Source organism: Cydia strobilella, chromosome 2 (assembly GCF_947568885.1).
Source record: "Cydia strobilella chromosome 2, ilCydStro3.1, whole genome shotgun sequence".
Lineage (NCBI taxonomy): Eukaryota > Metazoa > Arthropoda > Insecta > Lepidoptera > Tortricidae > Cydia > Cydia strobilella.
Window position 1 is genome coordinate 14586906 of NC_086042.1, and position 14971 is coordinate 14601876.

General features: G+C 35.5%; 1 protein-coding gene across 2 annotated transcripts in view; it reads left to right on the forward strand.

Moving 5' to 3' along the window:
* LOC134752341 (suppressor of lurcher protein 1-like) overlaps positions 1-14971 on the forward strand; it is a 97533-nt gene that overhangs the window by 26774 nt on the left and 55788 nt on the right. For both annotated transcript variants that reach the window (XM_063688031.1, XM_063688022.1), the window contains one exon: positions 10355-10427. In XM_063688031.1, the coding sequence (XP_063544101.1) occupies positions 10355-10427 (73 nt within the window). The remainder of the gene's footprint in view (positions 1-10354; positions 10428-14971) is intronic.

Consider the following 14971-nt stretch of genomic DNA (forward strand, 5'->3'; position numbering starts at 1 on the left):
ATGATTATTCAACATAAAGAAGTAAAAAAAAAACTAAATTTTATAACAACATACCTATACGAGTAAATAAAATTACGAATTAATAGCATTTAAGATATATTTATGCAACAATGAAATATTATTGCATTTATTTGCGTTGGTTGGCTAAAATATTAGAACCTATGGAGTGAAGTTCTCATGATAAGGATTAAGGGTGACAGGAGAATTTTCACTTCTCTGCGGTTTGTGGACACCTAGCTTAAACATGGCTCAATATGTCCCAGTTCCATAATAACACCTGTCGTGGTGTAATTTAAACCGGTACCTACACCTTATTATGAAACAGTATAAAATAGTTTTAGTTCTATTACATACATTACATTACATTAGTAGCACGAGCAATCATTTATTCATTATCGTTACAATCATATAGTTCACAATCAAAAAATACAAAATAAAGATGTTCCAAAATACAATAATTAGGTAATAACCTAACCTAATAAAATTAATCCACATAAAATAATCCATCCATTAACATTAATAACATCAAAATACAAATCTATTATAGGTAATAAAAATAAAAACAAGTCGAGTCAAGAAGCAATTGTTAAGTAGATTTTATAGTAAAATATCCACTCTCGGGACCCACAGAACGTGTTAAGTGGATACTGGATTACCGCTTTCCATACAAACGTAGTCCCCATTTTCCTCTCTGGAAATTGTTTAAAAATATTTTCTATAATTAATCTCTAAGTAAATATTCAGAGAGGAAAATGGGGAATACGTTTTTATGGAAAGGCGGTTTCGCGCGGCCGTTCCTATTAAGTCTTAAGTACGATAAAAATACTTAAATAAACTTACTATAAACGAAAATGATATACGCTAGTGTTATCACAAGGTAAGAAATGAATGTTTCCGCAGATAACCCACAACACTGATATTACAACGTTATTAATAGCGATATTCAAAATTTCTAATTCCGTCGCATCATAACATATTTACACCGCTAATCCCGAAGCTGTAGGCGTAATTCATGCGTTCCCCGTAAAGCTGTAAACGTGTCCTTGCCTAATAGGGTATTTGACTGTGTTTAAAATAAATTATTTTACACCATGGATGAAATAAAGCACCAGAAGATTACTAGAGAAACGTAGACAGCAGTTATTTTTTCTATTTCTATTTTAAAACTCGTATAAAACTGTAAAGAGTAGGTACGACGAGGATCGTAACGTCACATTCTAATGTTTAATATAAATTCCATAATAGCAAATAAAATACCCTATTCATAGGGTTATCTCAATTGACAATTCAATTATAATTATACATTAACATATTTACGTGATGCTTTCAGCCTTTGAGTATAAGATTTATTGAAAAACTGCAATTCTTTAAACTTTATGTCCAGTATATTTTGTAGCCCGGCTTATATAAGGAGCACTTAATATTTATATTGACGTTAAATAGAATAAGGTACATTTTCTACTTGATTGTTGCTGACTTATTATTTTATTTATTTACTAGAGATATTTTCTAGAGATAAATCACAAATTTTACATGGTAATTGATAAAAAGTATCGTTAAACCAGAATAGTTTGTCTCGATACTCCATTCCGCAGTACTTACATAATCAAATATACAATACAATACAATACTTAGGTACACATCCAGTTCGTAAACAACACAATAATTGCAAAGTATCACAAGTGAGCGCATCTCTTATCACACCGGCCGGCCGAGCAAAACTAGAACCGGTCGGCGCATACTCGATACAGGCTGCTCCATTTATGCTATACGAAATAACATAATTATTCAATTTAGTTAAAATAATTTACTTAAAACCTTAGAATTTAAAATATATTTCACTTTGTCGTTAATGTCGACATGTTTAGTGTCAAACTGACAAATATATCGCACATGAACTTTTTCTAACTGCAAATAGTCCCAATTTATATAGAGGGACACTTAAAACATGCTTAAAACGTAATATAAAACAGGTTTTTAAAACTGACTTCCCTGTTAAAATCCCATGCCAGGTCAAGGACGTGATCGCGTGCGAAATACCGAAGTTTTGCTGAATGTCACCGTGAGTGGAATCGAAGTCTGCTTTATGCAACGCCACTTTCGCACTGGCGGGCACGTCTCAAGTGTGGCAGTGTGTCTGTGTGTTTTTTCTAGGGTATAAAGAAATGCCACACTACAGGTAACATTGACCCATTACTAGTATAGTGGGAGAAGAAACAAGCAGCCTACCGCCTTGTATAGATATTAAATCACCAAACAAAGAAACTATTTAATTATAGTCTAGAAAATATCGTTGCACCTGTTCAACGGTGTCATGCCGCTAAGTATTATATTTAGCCCGTACCTATGCTGCGAAAGCATGTCGTATCGGGGTTTCGTTGCTGCGTTGCATTTGGTTTAGCTAGTTCCCGTCATAAGGCCAATTCTTATGTACGGAGGCGAAGCCTGGACACTAACACAAAAAGAGGAGCGCGCGCTGCTGGTAGCCGAGCGGAAGATCTACCGCAAGATATTGGGACCCACACGTCGAGAGGATGGAACCTGGAGACTCCGCAAGAACCAGGAGATTGAAGATCTGGTGTCCGAGCCGAACATCATCGGAGAAACGAAAGCCGCCAGGCTCCGATGGCTCGGGCACGTAGTCCGGATGGGGGAAGATCGCGCAGTCTGGAGGGCGTACTCTGGAGTACCAAGTGGCCGAAGACCGTCTGGACGCCCTAGGTACCGCTGGAGAGACGAAGTGCAGAAAGACCTCAGCGAACTCGGCGCCGTCGACTGGACAGAAACGGCTTTGGAGAGAGTAGCATGGCGGTCTTTGGTGTCGGAGGCCAAGATCCACTTCGGGTCGTCGCGCCACAGCAGTAAGTAAGTAAGTTACGGATTATACTTGTACATTTCTACGTTTTGTGAAATTTTAGACGAAGTGAATAACGGATGCTCTTTGTTTACTTTGGACATTGACTATTAATTTGTAGAAGTAGTACCTAGAAGAAACCGTCCGAAAAATTATATAGGTAACCAATCTGTAAATAAAATAAGTTGGTAATAATAAAGTAAGGTTGGCTAACTTGCCTGTAGAGTTGGTAACTACAGGCAAGTTAGCAAAATAACGTATCTAGTAATTATTATACAAATGTTTGTCCTCTATACGGAGTTTCGATGTTTTAATAAAACAATCCTTCTCAAAATCTTCATATTGCCCAAAACAAAAATCATTTGAAATGGCAATTTAGGTGCACAACAAGTACTTACCCATAGCTTACTGAGCTTATATGTCAGCATTTTAACTAATAAACGAAATGTGCCTCACCATTAAGAATTACCTCTCGTATCGAGAGAAACGAAATTCCAAAAGCTATTTAAAATTCTGGGAATCACTAAAACGCTCATCGAATATTAAACGAAGTGGTTTTCACAAACAAGCTCGGGTCAACAAACAATAATTAAATAAACAAACAGCCAGGAACCACAATTCATCTCTGGCTATATTCCCAAGTCAATTTAGAACTGAAATACAATACAATACAAATACTTTTTATTGCACACCTCAAGAACCTGAAATAGTTATTGGAGCCTTGTTATAAGTAGATTTGTTTCAATGTAATATTTTTGTTTATGTATAAAAATATTTAATTTGATTAGTTTAATAGCCGTTTAAAATATTTTTACACAATTTTCAATCGTGGCTGAATGCCAAAAGTCTGTGTGCCTTCGATGCCTAAACTGCCAATGAATGACAATACGAGTATGGCGGAGGAATGTTTAAAATGTCACCGTAGTTAATAATTATTTCGCAAGTGTGATGAAAAAAATTGTGTGTAACTCCGGGGGTAAGAACATTGTAAACTCCAGACTTAAAGACATCGTTTACAAAATCTTGCTTACCCCTCTCGGAGCACAATGTACTATTCGGCCTATTTGTCAAAATATAGACGATAATCGATGGTCCCTGAATATTCCATAGTGGTACAATCAACCCCGGTCTACCCTACGGTTTTAGTTATATTAGAAAGCACATTTTTTAAGTCTACAAATAAAATAGCCTTTACATTACAAGTTATAATTATAACTAATTTTTAGGGTTCCGTACCTCAAAAGGAAAAAACGGAACCCTTATAGGATCACTCGTGCGTCTGTCTGTCTGTCTGTCCGTCTGTCACAGCCTATTTTCTCCGAAACTACTAGACCAATTAAGTTGAAATTTGGTATACATATGTAAGTTTGTGACCCAAAGATGGACATGTAACGCAACAAATGAATTTTAAACATGGGGGCCACTTTTGGGGTGTAAATGAGAAAATTAAAAAATAAAGTTTTTTAAACTATATACTGTTATATATCAGTTGAAAGAGCTCATTGTGAAAATCTCAAATATATTTTTTTTACAATTTCAGGATAAACAATTTAGAAGTAATTAAGAAAATAGGCAAAAAATGACCATTCCCCCTTTATCTCCGAAACCACTGGGTATAAAATTTTGAAAAAAATAAACAAAATAGATCTTTACCTATAGATTACAGGAAAACCTATTAGAAATTGCAGTCAAGCGTAAGTCGGACTTAATTACTTTTTTGATCCGACCCCTACGGGTTTTTTAAAGACATTTCACACTCACGTTTCACATAAAAAATACATTGTTTAAATTGTGTAATATTCGGAACCCTTGGAACGCGAGTCCGACTCGCACTTGGCCGGTTTTTACAGTAAACTGCGAGTCCTATCGCTAAACTTATCCAATGAGTACCTTTTATATCAGACGAAACGTGGCGTGAAAGGTTAATTGCATGTATATTTACTAAATGATACCATTCCCTTTATTTATTCCTTTCACTTATCTGTACAGCTTTTTGGCTTTAAGTACTGGCTATTCGGGCTTTATTTACTTAAAGCAGCTTCTCAGAACAGATTTCGTGAAAATATTAGGTAGCATCAAGAAAGTAATCAAGTAAACAAATTGTGTAGTTTACCTACCTACAAAAGTTCAGAACTTATTTCTCGTTGCATTTTCGTTTTAGTAAAAGTTACTGATATGCTGACTGCACATTAATTTATATATATTTTATTTTATTTATATATGGTGTACGACATTTTCTGTTTCGAAAAAGAAAATTCCCGGAACATTTTCACCGTTTTCTTTCCTTTTCATGGACCCGGGTATGTCCTTAAACTACGTCCAAAAGAGAGGTATGGGCACTGTGAATGACATCTCGCTTTGTGTGGTAGGGCACAGGACAGCGGATGTCATTCCAGATCTAGAGCAGAGCCCAACTGGGGAGGTACCTCCACCTTACAGAAAACCGCAGCCAAATAACACTAGAGCCTACTAATAGTATTGTGTTCCTGCCGGTGAGTAAGGTTGCCAGAGCTCGAGGGAGAGGAGTGTTAGGGTCGGCAACGCGCATGTAACTCCTCTGGAGTTGCAGGCGTACATAGGCTATGGAGACTGCTTAACATCAGGCGGGCCGTATGCTTGTTTGCCACCGACGTAGTATTAAAAAAAAAACCTTTATAAAAACTTCGTACCTTGAACACTTAGTAGAAATTGACTGAAGTCGAAGTCAAAGAACTCGATAAATAAAACATGTACTTAAATATCTCGAATGCTGCAAAAGTATCTCTTCATCGCTGACTTTTTTTTCTTTGAGAATCAAAATGAGATCTTAGTTGGTCAGTCAGGTCAGTACCTATTATTTGATGCACATTTTCTTGTGAGTTATATTAAATCAAGGCTTAGAACTTCGTGTGTCTTTGTTCCAAGAAAATCAGAGCAGTGGCTTAAGAGGATACAGGAGCTGAGATTTAAATATTTTAGGTGAATATAACTCGCTAACGGAAGCTGCTCCTAAAACTAGTGAGATAAGGACAACGGCAGATTAGGCGAAAAATCCTGCGTAAAAATCTCAAAAACCAGGTTTCGTACTCGACTGTTTCCTCCTCCAGCACTTAACCAAATTTAACGAAATTTTGAGATCAAATGGTTATGAAATTTTCTTTGTCGGACTGTTTTGATTTTTAGGCTAATTGATGTCAGTTTTTTGAATACCATGCTTCTCTTTGCGGCCTAGTAATATAGGCCGTTTTTGTTAATATTTGAAGTTCGCTAGCGCCTTAAAAAACAAATATATCTAAAAAGCATAACATCAGTCCGACACAGACATAGTATAAAACAAAGTCACTTCCTGCTGTCTGTCTGTCCCTATGTATGCTTATATCAATAACTACGCAACGGATTTTGATCCGTTTTTTTTAATAAATAGAGTGATTCAAGAGGAAGGTTCATATGTACAATTTGTAAAGGTTTTGTGTAAATTAGTTGAACTACCCGTACGAAGCCGGGGCGGCTCGCTAACTAGCTAATAATTAAAATCTGTATTGAAACAATCATTGCTCTAGCTTAAAAAACCACGGAGGAAACAGTCGAGTACGATTGTATGGAGAAATGACTCCTGTTGCCTCTTAATAGTTACTTCGACTCACGAAGGTCTTGTGTTCAAGTAAAGCTCCGAAACTTTGCGTGATCAATTCAAATTGGCCTTTAATTTACGGATGTAGTGTATAAATACTCTACTTAACAAACTATGTAAACTAACCCAGCAGGGTTAGCAAATAGCAAATAGCAATTTGCTGCCTTCCCTTGTAGACACAATCAAACATTTAACAACCTGTATTATGTTTGTTAAAACCTGATTTTCCTATCGCTTCAGTGAAAATGCGTTTTCACTAGTTAAAACTAGTGAAAACTAGTTTTATTTTAACTGGGATTTTTCAGTCAAAACTAGTTTTCGCAAAGTGCCTTATTGGCTAGGGGAAACCCGTAGTATTGACTAGGGAAACCGCGTTTTTAGGGTTCCGTAGTCAACTAGGAACCCTTATAGTCCAGTCCGTCTGTCTGTCTGTCTGTCGGAGGCTTTGCTCCGTGATCGTTAGTGCTAGAAAGCTGCAATTTGGCATGGATATATAAATCAATATATCCGACAAAGTTGTACAATAAATTTAAAAAAAAAATGTTTTTTTAGGGTTTTAATTGTTATTTAAAATTTAATATCTCTAAAACAGTTTCATTCAGCCATGAGTAATGCCGTTGACTATGACTATTGGCAGTTTTAGAACGAAAAAAAAACCGACCAAGTGCGAGTCGGACTCGCGTTCCAAGGGTTCCGTACATTACACAATTTAAATAATGTATTTTTTATGTGAAACGTGAGTGAAATGTTCTTTAGGGGTCGGATCAAAAATAAGTTATTAAGTCCGACTCACGCTTGACTACACATTTATAATAGGTTTTCCTGTAATCTATAGGTTTAGATCTATTTTGTGCATTTTTTCAACATTTTAGACCCAGTAGTTTCGGAGATAAAGGGAGGGGAGGGGAATGGTCATTTTTTGCCTATTTTCTTGAATAACTTCTAAATTGTTTATCCTAAAATTATAAACAATATATATTTGAGATTCAAACAATGAGCTCTTTCATTTGATATGTAACAGGATATAGTTTGAATAACTTTATTTTTTAATTTTCTCATTTACCCCCCAAAAGTGGCTCCCATGTTAAAAATTCACTTGTTTACGTTACATGTCCGTCTTTGGTTCACAAACTTACATATGTGTACCAAATTTCAACTTAATTGGTACAGTAGTTTCGGAGAAAATAGGCTGTGATAGACGGACAGACAGACAGACAGACAGACGCACGAGTGATCCTATAAGGGTTCCGTTTTTTCCTTTTGAGGTACGGAACCCTAAAAAAGTAAAAAATTGAAAGTTAAGAGGCAAGCCCGCTGATTTTCTTACTTTAATCAACAAGTCGTTTTAAAATGACTGCAGTTTCCTAAAATACTTATGTTTTTTCATAATTATAGTAATCTAATGTTTTTTGCTATGGATTATTATGGCTAGACATCTCCGATTGAAAGTACTCGTAAGTTCTAAGCAAAAAATAATGGCCTATACTTTAATGCAGGTAGTGATGATGTAAATTTACTATCTTCTTGGCTTCCTCGTATTCGATATAAAAAGTAGATTGTTTATCTCGGGTGAAAGGCACCAAATATCGTTTCATTCCTTTGTTTATAATCTTTGATACCTACATTACCTACCAACTCCAGTTTAGTCTATTGTGACGGAAGGGTAGCTACGGAACCTACACTGAGCATGGCCCGACATGCTTTTGGCCGGTTATTATTACCAGTTGAAATCAGTTTTCATGGTAATCTGCCAAAAACGAAAGATAGGTGCGATGACGAGCGAAACGAGGATGAGCGTGTTAGGTTGACCGTGACCAAATACCAAAGCAAAGATGTTTTAATTGTGTTTACGTTCAACCCTTCCTCTATCCAGTTTTTATTTATTTATGCGGAATGGCTAAAGGTTTAATGCTAAAATAAAATAAAAACCGGCCAAGTGCGAGTCGGACTCACACACAAAGGGTTCCGTACCATTAACTATAAAAACGGTCACCCATCCAAGTACTGACCCCGCCCGACGTTGCTTAACTCTGCTCTATTTTATTCTATTTTTAGTATTTGTTGTTATAGCGGCAACCGAAATACATCATCTGTGAAAATTTTAGCTGTCTAGCTATCACAGATCACGAGATACAGCCTGGTGATAGACGGACAGACAGACGGACAGCGGAGTCTTAGTAATAGGGTCCCGTTTTTACCCTTTGGGTACGGAACCCTAAAAAGATGAACGGCCTATGGAGATTAATTAAGGCTATTGGGACGGTGAACAATGTGAACATTTTCTAATTGTAGGGGAGGATGGGGTTATTGTGGACAAGTAAGGGAAAACTCAAATAAAAGATAAGTCGTAAGTACGGGTAGTAATCGGACTCGTTTTATTTAAATATAACTAAACTTTGGACATTCCTCTAAAAAAGCAACGTAAATAATTATCTCTTACAAATTAACAAGTATTAAATATTTGAAGAAGTATATTAAGTATCTGAATGCCTAGAACATTCCCCAATAATTTTATTACATACCATAACATCAGTGAGTTATATTCAATGTACTTGAGTACCCATCTATCTAATAGAATTGCTACATGTCTGTCATAAAACAGCAAATGACACAAACAGCATTATGATTTCGGTTTTATTTGACTATAAAAGGTACCGAGGTTATGCCTCGAATCAGATTTCACAGAGCTGTCTGTGTAGTTTTCCAGTGGTACAAGTTTAATGTAATTTTATTTCATATTGGAAGCTAAAAATTATATTTTTAAAGGAGGTCCTGTACTTTTTTTTATTAAGAGTCCCCGGCAAGCTCGGTTCTCCATACAAACGTAGTTACGCTTTTGTTTTAAAACGCCTACCTAGTCTTGCTCTGGAACTGTGTACTTACAATGGGATCTTAGTATAAGGTCTGTAATTAGTTTATGTAGCTTCAGATTCCATAGTAAAAAAAAAACAAGCGAATTTACGTTTTTCATGCAAAATTCGTTTGTTTTATATACTAGAGCTATATAAACTAATTACAGACCTAGATATACCTCATGTCAATGTATGTACAAAGTTTCATTACAATCCAACACGTAGTTTTAAAATGAGAACGAAACTCCGTTTGTATTCGAAGGTGAAATTCGGCCGAGCTTGCCGGGGACTCTTAAGTCGTTATGTTGTTTTAAATTTCCACATTGTCACAGTGTTGTCTGATACGCATATCTACATATGGTCATTATAAAACTTCCACTAAAGGAGTAACATTTAAACGTAAAAAAATAAACATATACCTACCTATATTTAGTTTTATAAGAAACAGTGAGATATTCGCAGTCTAGTTTTTTTTTATATTACAGTTTTGTGAATATATTTTAACTTTACACGTCTTCTCAAGTTGATACGTCGTAATTTGATAAATATTTAATAAAAAATAATAAATTAAAATAAAACAACCTAGATTCTAAAATAAATAATATTTGAAATATTAAGGGCCACAGTGGGCACAGTGTAATGGTTTTGGCCACAGGTTTTACCGGTTAACCCCGGGTTGTAAATGGTGCAAGTGGCCCTAATAGGCTAAGAAAATAAAATCTCTTAATCAAAAAACACCTATCAAATGAAGTACGACACGTTCCGTTGATTTTTACCAAAAACTTTTTTCCGCATTTATTTACATAACTATGGTGTGCCCCTCTAAATATATATATATATAATATACTTATATTAATTTTAACTTCTAACTAAACTACATTCCTTAGTCACAGCCATTTTACTCGACATGACATTGTTATGAACAGATAGCCGGACAGACAGACGGTGGGACAGGACGGTATAAGAGTTCCGTTTTTGATATATTGGCTACGGGTCTAAAAATGAATTTTAAATAAAACATTTTTGTTTTCTTTTCAGACATCAACTGCGCTCATTCTGCTCATCCACTTATCTCTGCACACGGTAGATGAAGGACTCGCTATAAATCCCGGTGGGTGTTAAATTTCCTTATTTTATTAGCACTTACTGCATTCAGTGCGCGTAAAAATATGTTACTACTTACTTTTTATTAACTTGTTGATGATGTTTTTGTAAAATAGGTTTTTTATGTTATTTTGTTTCATTCTTTGGTAGAATTACAGGCGAGTGCTGTTGAGCCAAATGAGTAGGGTAGACTGGGGACAATTAAAACAATTTATGTTTGATGGCCTGTAACTATTTTATTTTTATATATATATATCCTCATTGGTAGTAGTTAATATAGGTACATACCTTTCTAACAACTCTATCGTTATATATATAATACCAATGAGGATATAATAAGATAAGAATAAGACGGAGTTATATCTATCTTTGCTACTACTAAACCTTATTTATTTAGTTCTTAAATAAAGATTGCAATTGTTTGAAAGCTCTACCACCCATGGTTATATTATGATAGGGAATCGAAGAGAATGTGGGTTCAATTGACCCCATAGGTGTGTTAATTGCAACACTATGTGAGGACGTACTACACTTTGATCCTAGCCAAAAGGCCGAGAAGCGATATGTGAGGACGTTTGAAACACCATAATATATTCCGCAAAATTAATGATTTTTTATTAGTTCTAATCTATTTTTATTAACTCTCACAGCATATCACGAGAAGTTCGCAAACACAAAACAAAACAAAAAAATACACTTTTCCCCTAGCTCGGAAAGTTGTCTTTTATCCTTTAAAACAAGCGGGGAAAAACGCATTTTATCCACTAGTGGGGAAAGTAATTTGACCTTGGATGGAGCGTGTTTAAGTAGCTTGACAGATAACAAAACGTAAAACGCTCATAATAATGATTCGTTTGATATTAATTATCATTAAACAAATGGTTTGAGAATCTAATAAAAAATACCAAATTTAGCTTTATTTAATGATTTTATGTCATAAACCTTAAAGTTCCATAAGAAACGTTTGTTTTTTAATAATGATGTTAAATATAAGTTGAGTCGAAGCAATTTCAAAACGCATCATTGACATTTCATACGTCAGAAATGTCAACATTGTCAACAAAATTTTTACTTAAAAACTTCTCACGTAAAAATACAGAATTTCTAGTTTTTTGTTATAATATCGTAAAAAATGAGTGATTTCAGTGATGAAGATGATCTAACGCCTGTGGATGTTGCACTTTCCTCGCTATAGTGAGGTGAAAAGTTTTGTGTTACACACGGGAAATGTATTTTACTTCTCGTGTGTTGAAACACTTGCTACGCTCAGGATTCTATTTTAGAACCACTCGCTTCGCTCGTGGTTCAACTATAGAATCCTTTCGCTTGCTCGTGTTTCAATTCGACACTCGCGGGTAAAATACAACTTTGCACCCTTGTATAACAAATAACTATTATCAACGTCTGAAAATCTTGATTAAAGAATGTATATGTAATGTACTTCTTTGTTGCGATTACCTTTTACATATAGCTTAATTAAACAAGTTTTTATGCAACAGTATGAAAATTAAATTTCTATTAAAATTCTTTATCGTAATAACGATAAAGAATTTTAATAGAAACGCATACTTGTGTTTCATACTAAAGCTAGTTTCAATTGTAAAAATGTTTCAATCATAACCATTACAAATACTATAGTATACAAATACTACCATACTTTTAGTCGGTTATATTTGGGGAAGATTGAAACACGGAGAGCGTTTAAATTGTCCTAAAGTACGTTGTTTCTACCGTCCCCACATCGCAAGTTTAACTTCAAGGTCAAATATTATTTAGAAACAACACTCCATCGCTGTTTAATGGCAGATAAAATATTCGATGATTCCTATCCAAAACCCCAAAACAATCAAGTACTTACTCAAAATACACACGTAAACAAAATAAACGAAAAAGTATGCGAGCACAGGTACTGCACAGGTAGGCTTTATACTGCAAAAATTTTGAACGGCTTCTCAATACTGCCGCGTCGCTTGTGCACTTGAGCATTATTGGTGCAGGATTCAAAAATGACCGACCGCGTGGCCTGAGTATTGCATCATATGCGTAGTTTTTGAAGTTTTCGAGAAAATTGACTTTTTTCAATTATAACCTGTTTCAATTGTCCCCAGGCTACCATAAGACGCAAGCCAAAGTAGGAGAGCAATTTTAGTGCGCCATTACTAGAAGCGGCATTTGAACTTTCTAAATCTGTTATTTGTAAAGTTGTTTCTACTTACAGCACAATATCTCGTTTACACCAATTGGAGAAACCAAGCGAAAAACTAAGAAAATTACATTTCTTCCAAGTTTTTAATATTTTCGCAAAATGATACACTTACTACACACTACACTTACTTTCTGTCTTGCAGTGCTGTCATACACTGTTATGATATTTTTTGATAGGCCTATATAATAAGTATATGATAAATAAAATCGTATTAACCTTCGTCATCGATAGGGCCCGAAATCGGCATCTGTGTCATTTTGATTGCATTACATTAATCACCAATCCGTCACCCGCGTTCAAACTCGATACCAATGCATTTGCCCATGCAGAACACCCATCAGTCACTCGTGTCACACCAAACCGATTCCGATTTATTAGAAACATCGAACCGAAGAAAGATAAATACCGATAAATAATTTAAAAGCTTCTGGTTCACTAGGACACAGGCGGCATATAATTAAATTTTCCCTGATTTCCTCTGGCAGTTTCAACAAATTGCTAAAGACAGGATACCGGAAAGGAGAAATGTGGTGCCTTATTAGATTTCGCCTGTTGATTAATTGGGTTATATAGTCCTTCTTGTTAATGGAAGATGTTGAGGTCTTAATTAACCTTACTTAGTCTTAAATGGATGCAAGCGACTTAGGAGTAATGTGTAGCTGGTCCAAATACCAAGACAAATGAGTGAGGTCATTAGATAGGTATTTCTGTGTACTTCATTTCGTTCTGTGGCCACCAAGCGGAATTCCATTGCAGAACTGAGATATTGGTATTTTAGTCAAAATATCGTCACCCTTATTACCTAGTCAATAGCGTCCATATTAAATATATTAAACTGGGTCACGTTTATAAAGTCGATGATCGCTCGACATGTTTCGCTCCATAACGAGGAGCATTTTCAATGAGCGCTCGCGTTGGTGGCCTGACACAGAATCCATTGCCTAGGTAATAAGGGTGACGACATTTTGACTACAATAGCAATAACTCGGTTCTGCAATGGAATTCGGCTTTGTGCCCAAAAAACGAAATGAAGTTCATAGAAATATCTAACGAGCTAATTCTCAACTCTGTTGCGTTTTGGACCATTTTGACGCATAGTCCTTTTTCGAGCAAATCCCTAACGATTAGTAGAGTATGTTATTCAGTTTTTACCTGGTCACTTATCTCGGTAGGCAGGTATATGTGTATTGTAATAACTTGCTTTTTTAATTTCATCTGTTCATGTTCTGGGTTGTTAATGTCATTGTTTATGTATACTATATTATCCTTTTTAAGTATTATATGTGTTTTTATAAAACTATGAGATACGGAATCGTTTCGATGAACATAACGTTTATTCCGTGATATATTCCATTGCACGTATTTATTTAAACTGAGGGTAAATCATGTGATCCATTTCATTTTATTTATTCTCGAAAATGGCGCAAAGGTTAATTAAACTCTATTTCCCCGAAACACAAACCGTAACGTTGCGTACGTTTATTTTTAATCTTGCTAAAACATCTTGGATTTTTCATTTTCACACCGAGCGAGATTACACGAGGTTAAACAAAGTTCATATACGAGATTTAGTCTTAAATATTCATCGGCACAAACTCATTTTCGGCATGAACGCAATATCTGCCACCTTTCGGAGATCACCATGAAATTAGTAATATTCCTTCAGAAATGGACATTAGTATTTTTCTTGCTGAATATTTATTTTTATATAGGTGCGAACTACACCAAAAAGAAACTGACATAAAAGGACTTCTAATGTTTCGCCGCGCCGTGTCGTGCCGAGCACGCGTGTTGGTCGGTATTAGGTTGAACTTGAGATACAATGCGAAATATGGCTTAGAAATAATTCGTTGTGTTACGGTGTTACAAAGTTTTTATTGATAATGGTCTAAAAATAAACTCATATTTCTACATAGCTGCATTAATTATATAAATGAAATTGATAAACGGAACCACTGTCCACATACCGCACTGGAACTTGGCCAGTTTGCCCGCGTAATACTCGTGCGTTATTTTCCCTATCATCATAACACATTTTATAATATAGAGTTATGGAAAACCTAATGGGCGTTATTTATGGGTAAACTCGTCCAAAGCTTTTGCTAAGTTGTAGGTACTGATCGTTTTTACTATATACATAAATACAACGAAGGGGGGCAACTGTTACTCGCGTCCGCAGGATTTACCTACCACAGCTCTGCACGTGTCCCCTGGGTGGTGCTAAAGAGTGACAAACTACGAGGCGAAATAAACTTTCTACTAAAATAATTGTTCTGGAAGCGAAATTCACATGGCAAGAAGTGCTGTTCCCAAAGGCCCTTCCCAGGGCCTTTCGACTAGAGATA